Source organism: Tachypleus tridentatus, chromosome 1 (assembly GCF_004210375.1).
Source record: "Tachypleus tridentatus isolate NWPU-2018 chromosome 1, ASM421037v1, whole genome shotgun sequence".
Lineage (NCBI taxonomy): Eukaryota > Metazoa > Arthropoda > Merostomata > Xiphosura > Limulidae > Tachypleus > Tachypleus tridentatus.
In genome coordinates this window covers 96,024,609-96,031,654 of record NC_134825.1, presented here as the reverse complement: position 1 = coordinate 96,031,654, position 7,046 = coordinate 96,024,609, and the positions used below count along the sequence as shown (strand labels likewise).

At 32.2% G+C, this 7,046-nt stretch overlaps 1 protein-coding gene across 3 annotated transcripts in view; it reads right to left on the bottom strand.

Moving 5' to 3' along the window:
* Positions 1-5,588: 5,588 nt before the first annotated feature.
* MED17 (mediator complex subunit 17) overlaps positions 5,589-7,046 on the bottom strand; it is a 72,675-nt gene continuing 71,217 nt past the window's right edge. For all 3 annotated transcript variants that reach the window (XM_076513075.1, XM_076513083.1, XM_076513090.1), the window contains one exon: positions 5,589-6,686. In XM_076513075.1, the coding sequence (XP_076369190.1) occupies positions 6,473-6,686 (214 nt within the window). In that variant the 3' untranslated portion in view covers positions 5,589-6,472. The remainder of the gene's footprint in view (positions 6,687-7,046) is intronic.

Genomic DNA, 7,046 nt, shown 5'->3' with positions numbered 1-7,046 from the left:
GGGACATCAATGAAGTATTCGCAACTGATACCATAATTATATATACCAAACTTTCATTAGACCACTACTTTAATACGATGTATGGTTACATATTACATTTCCACTAAGGAAACTCAAAGCTTCCAAATGCCATGTCGTATGATTAGCCCAACACCTCCCCAAATACCCTACTATTTTATCTTAGTAATTCATTAAAGACCCCAGCACCATATTATAATAAATTGAACAAGTATTTAAAACCCAGAAAGTTATTTATTGAGTAACAACATTATATGTTAGGTGTAGAAAAAAAAAAAGCTTTTCTAACCTTTCAAAAAACATTATTTTGATGTTAGTCCTAAACTATACTTCTGATTAGCTATTGACAACTATATAGTGCACATACCTTTAGAAAAATAATATATTGTTGAAACCATTTTTGTTTTAAACTGGTTAAATTTAGGATAGTCCACTTTTAAGTTTTAGATGTTTAAATATATACATATATGGATATATTCAATTTAAACTAATCAAAGGCATATGATATTACGGACATGAAATGGTATCACCAGATTAGCTTGTAATTTAAACTACTCTTGACTGGATAAAAATTAAAAACAATTGTTATATTGTCTTAGTTCCTAAATAAATGAAAAAGGGGTCAACTAGCAAAAAAATAATTCAAATCCTTTCAACCACACTGCTAATCATGACTTGATGGGGTTCTTTTTTGCTAATTTATGAGAGTAGTACAAATTTTGATGGGGATAGAGAACTAAAATAAGTTTCATCAGGCTTATATAGCATTAATTTAGGTGTTATCAATTACATGAAATTCATAATATAACTAAATGTTACACGCTGTATTAGACAAAAAGTATATGGCGAAATTGTTTTAAAAAAACGACGGTCAAAATATTTGAACTGTTGCAATTCCATCCGTTATTTATACCAGTAATCCTAACGATCAATGCACTTCTCATTACTAAATTGACCCTTAGTTTTTAAAATAGTTTAAACGAGTGTACTGTATAAGAAATTAGCAAAATTATGCAAGCAGAATGTGTTGTATTCGCCATCGAAACTCCATACTTCTATGTACTACTATTACTACTAATAGCAGTATAAAGCTGATGATCAGTAGCTGTATTATGTAACAGATTTAATATTATATATTTATTTCAGTTTAGCATACATTTAGAATTCACCTAGGCCTGTTTGTCATTAATGTAAATCAAAATAATAAAAGGTTCTACAAGTGAGCCCAGAGGTACCCCATTTGTGACATCAATTCAGTTTGACTGAAATCCCCTCTACTTTTTTCATCCCATCACTCTTCTATCCAATTTGCTATCATATCCCCCACACCTATAGAGATAATGTTTCACAAGTCTTTCATATGGCACCTTGTCAAATACCTTCTGAAAATCCAGTTACACCAAATCTATGCATTTACTCTCATCTACATAAGCAATTACCTTTCAAAAAAACTCACAAGATTTTCCTGTTATAGAAGCCATATTGAGTATCCAATAAAATTATAAGTTTGTTATATGACTTTACATAACATTTTTTAACAAGCATTCCAAAACCTTCTCCATTACTGACGTGTCTACAATTGCTGGGGCAATTTTTATCACCTCCCTAGAAAAAAAAGTTACATTAGCTAACTTCCAAACCTCTAATATCTGCCCACTATTTAAGAACTGGCAAAAAAATAGTAGGAAGTGGCTCATGTATTCAATCATTAGCCTTCTTGAAAAACCTTGGAGAAATTTTATCTGGCTCAGAAGCTTTATTAATTCTGATTTGGTTAAGAAAAATTTGAGAAGTATAAACCTTAGTTAGGAAAAGCCTAATTTAATAACCCAACCATCTCATAATTATCAAATACATGCCTTCCTTTATCATCCCTCAAGGGCCTTACCTCCCATTCTAACGTTTTGTCTAACCTTAATGTATTTAAAGAAATTCTTACTGTTAAATTTTACATTTTCAGCAAACCCTTTCTCATGCATCCTTTTTCAATGTTTCAATAACTTTCTTGATATTGTACAATCTTCAAAGTTCCCTGTCATACCAGTGAATTTAAATTTCTAAAACTTATGATGCTTTTCTTTAATTTTATCTCTCAAACTCTTTGTGAACCAAACTGTTTTTTTTTTATTTGCAGCTACCCTTTTCTTTCTATAAGGAATGTGTTTACCTTCATTATTTTAAGGTTATGTTTCTACATCTGCCATGTTTCCCCAAATACCTCAGCTGCCCAATTCACAATAGAGAATTCTTGTCACATTGTACAAATTTACTTTTTTGAAATTTGTATCTAAAATATCATTACTCTTTATCTCCATATGAAGCAAAACATTATACATTTTATTTCTTATAACTCTAGCTTTACAACAGAAACAAATAAGCCTATCCTTATAACTACTTCTGTACTCATTTTGAAATTATGCAAAATTTTTCTCTGCCTCTTATTATTTTTGCATTTAGTTTTCCTAGCCCTCACCACAGTATAGTCCCAATTTAAAACTTCCCTTACAGCTGAGTTAATATCCTTAGCAAACAAGCATTTACTGTATTTAAAAGGAAACCATATATTCCAAAAATCTCATTTCTTCCACTGAACTGATCCCACAAGTCCAACCAGCCTATCTGCTCATCTTTACATACTTATGTAAGCCTAGCATTTAGCCCTACTGACCTACTCATAGCTTCATCTCTACAGTTAATTCTAGGCAGTATCCTTGGCAAAATTAAGTTATGGACTTTTTCTTTAAATTCTTTTATCAACCCATTGTACTTATTAACTCCTCTGACCCACTTTCCCCTACATGTTCCACCAAAACTGCATCTCTGCTAGCTCCCCTTTACTATATACCTCCTGCTCTGTAAGTTAAATCCTCTATCTGTTCAAATTTGTTGCTGAATAGAATAGACTCATTATAACTCAATTCACCACATTTTACTCTTAACAGCACTCCTTCTAATTTCATGAATGTCATTCTTAGCTGATGTATCCCTTATATGTAAAAGTTTAAGCTCTTCCTGAAATCTAGCTGCCATTTCCCACAGTCTACATTTCTCTTTATCTCTTACTGTAAAACCTCAGACTTACTGCTCAGCCACTGTGGGCAATCACTATATTTAATTTGGATAGGGTCAGCTCTACCAGAAAGCAATTACCACTCACATCATCTGGTAACTTTTAATAAATGAAAAAGAGAATATAGTATATCCATTTGTGACCTGGGTAATGAAATTTTCAAATTCACCCATTTTCCAGAACATTCCAGGTAGATTCAGTGCTGAGTAGCTGATAGAGAATTTTCTCAAACTTACAAGAATTTTTTAGAATGTTGTAGAACTTGAGAATTTTCTAGAACTTTCTATAGTAATATATATATATATATATATATATACAGGGGCTCACCACTCACCTCTTCAGTTTAGTTCTAGCTGCCTAAATGAACACATAGACCTATCTGATTTTATCAGAGATGGCATCAAGAAGCTGCAAGCATTTTCTAGACACATTCTGCTATGTATGTGGCCAATTTATCAAGAAAAAAGTGAAAAAGTACACTGTGACAGTATCTGCCTTGAAGTATGTCTGGGAGGTTATTGAAGACTTCAAAATGGTGCCATTCCTGATGGGTCTCCAAGGAGGCTTTACCAAGCTTCCCTGTTATCTTTGCCTTTGGGACAGCAGGGACACTGCAGTGCACTACAACAGGAAGCACTGGCCACAACGAACCAAGTTCTCTGTGGGGAGGCACAATGTCAAGTGTGAGTCACTAGTAGACCTCCAGAAGGTGTTGTTCCCACCATTGTACATAAAATTGGGTCTTATGAAACAATTTGTCACAGCTCTTGATAAGGAGTCTGCAGCCTTCAAGTATCTTTGAAACTTCTTTGTTGGACCACAAATAAAGAAGATCCTGAAGTGCACAGAATTCCCCAAGGAGCTCAGTAGGAAAGAAAAAAGCTTGGAGCAACTTTGTTGCAGTGGTTTGGGGCTTCTTGGGCAATCACAATGCCAAAAATTATGTGGAACTGGTTGAGGCTCTGGTAAAGAACTATGGCAAAATGGGCTGCAGGATGTCCCTGAAAGTCCATATTCTTGATGCTCATCTTGGGAGCAAGGCGGGAGCTTCCACCAAGATGGCCATTTTCTGTACTTTTACAACATAATTAATTAAGAAATAACACATATTATCCAGGAACAAAATTTGTGTCACATAGTGTTATACATGATGTGAGCAGAAAAGTATTAAAATACATTTGAAGGAACTCTCCAACAGATAAAGAGTAGGTGCACCATTGTTTGATTCTGGATATTCAAGCAAAGATACCCAAAATATATCTGCAACAGTTGTTCTCAAGTTTGAACTGATAGACTAAAGAGAAGGTAGACAGTCAACACACTCTTGGGCTACATTTTTTTGACCAAAAATAAGACTTGACTCTCACCTTTATACTGTACTCTAAGTGTGGTTCATGATTCATTATAATATTATTTTTTTATGTAATTTAACGTAACAACATATTCATAGGTCCAAATAATGGGCCACACTCAGCCCTGAAATAGTATCATAATGATTTGTAACAACATGCTATTGAGTGGTGTGGGATTAATTGACCAGTAAATAACCATGACAGTACTAAATTAACTTCTCTAATTACACTGTAAGTGACTGTTAGAAATCTATGAAATAATAAGTGAAACAAAAAAACAATTGGAAGATAAGCTTCATAAACTTGTTTGAGCTTTATCATATTTTTTTTAAATTTAAGCAGGGTTGCTTTATCCTGATAGAGTGCTTTAATCAGTGACATAATGACAGATTTATTAACAACAGTAAAATCGGGGTGTACTAAAGCTGGCAAACAGATGAGTTAAGTGTAACACAAGTTTTTTTTTTTTTAAAGTGTGTATAAATGTTGCAAAACAATCAAATTATGTGAATTTAATGCATATGTAACTATTTTTTTCAGAATACCAGATCATGGTACAAAAATGATTAAGTAAATTTCACTCAACATTTAATAAAATGAAAATGTGAAAGCTAACAACTAATGTGCAGGTATTAAAGTGTGAACTTCCATGGCTATTTTCTTAAAGAACATAAAACAGTTTTTCTCTTCATGTGAAACCTATTTTAAATATCTATTATTTCATTGGTTTGAAATGGAACTTTATGGTTGACATGTCAGCAACTAAAAATGTTAAATGAATAGTAAAACAATATGTCTGAAATAGTTTAACAAAATTTCCTTCCCCATTAAATGTTAATGGCAGATCCTGGAGTCCACCATTCTCCCTCTATCCCTTCTGCAGTGATATATAAACACACTGAAAGATATGTGCAGATAAGTGACTTAATAAGACACATCTCTGTGCTCACGTGCTTTAATATGTATCACAGGATCCTATAGCCAGAGGAAGTCAAAATGTAAGGAAATTCTAAATTTCCATCTGTGAAGAAATTAGAAATTCTGTGCAATTTTGTGGAGCATTTTTTTGTGTTAGTACTAGAAGTACACATTATAAAATTGTAAATCTAGTACATGCAACTATACCAAACAATTCATAAGTAAAATATCTTCAATTTCACATATGAAATATCTCTTTAATAAAATTAAAACAAACATACAGAAATGTAATTTATCTATACATTACAAATAACTTTGTACAGTTCTGTAATAAATAAGACATTAATGTCTAATAATGTGACTAAACATTATTAGTCGTATATTTTACTGTATGCCTCTTGTTTACCATTACAAAAATAAACTGCCTATACCACTGAGCTTACATTCTCTCAGCCAATTACAAGCATACCTTTCTTGTCACAAATAACTGTATGTAAATGTTACAACTTTCACAAACCTTCTCAGTTAAAACAATTTTCATTTTCATCTTGCATTTAACTCTTTTATCAGGTTTTTTATTTAAGCTTATCCTCTCTGTTATTTTGGAACAGAGACATTCATAGATGGATGAAATTTCAAACAGAAAAACTGGATCTCTATAATGGTGGACTCAATTGTTTTATCAATGTTTACTGTTAATAAATGAAGAAAAATATATAATGTAGTTGAAATTTTATAATGCTTAGGCTACAGTTACGAACACCATATTTTAAATTTTGTGACATGTTGTAGGGTAAAAATGTATTTTAAAATGGCAGTTTCTTTCATAGGTATCATGTGTACATAATGCATTCTTCTGCTTTTAACAGATGCAACTTGTTAAAAATATATTTTAAAAACTAAGCAAAGCAGTCATATAGTAGTAAAAAAGCTTGCTTAAATTCAGTTCTTAAAAAACATTTTTAATGGCATAATGTAAGCCATAATACAAATTCTTTAATATAACACAATACACTAAGAAACACTGCCTTATGCATTAATATACAATATTTGTACAGAGTGTGCTAAACAGTAAAAGATACTAGCATCTTTTCTCATTCTACTTCCAAAGTTATCAGCACGTAGTTAAGCAAGCCATGAGATTTTCCATTTTATTCAAGAAGTTCTTTCCTTCCATCTTTTCCAGTGCAACTTCTCGAAAACTGCCACTTAGATTTTGCCACTTACGGTCTCTAACTAGGGTACTTGGGTAAAAATCTTGTTCTTGAGGTGATGATGACACACCAACCTGTATGTCAGTTTGCGGCCCACAACGTATAGCAATCACCCTAAATCAATTTGAAATATTTAAAAAACATTATTCATAATCCAATCATACTTATGGATTTTAATAGACTTAAAGATACTAGTGAACCAAAACGTCCTGTCATGTCAAGATCATGCAAGTTAAATTTTTCCTGTTTTTTTTTTTAACAAGTAAATGTTGACAGAATGTGCCATTCAACAATCTTTCAAAATCAAGTATGTGTCTTCCACTTATAAAAGATGAATTACTAACACTTTATAATTCACATGAGCTAATTCTTGTAGTTTCAAAACCAACTATTTCCGAGTCAAAACCACTTTTGGACATACACAGTTTTATGAAGTATTTTAACCTAAACAGCACCATTTTTCTTAAACTACAC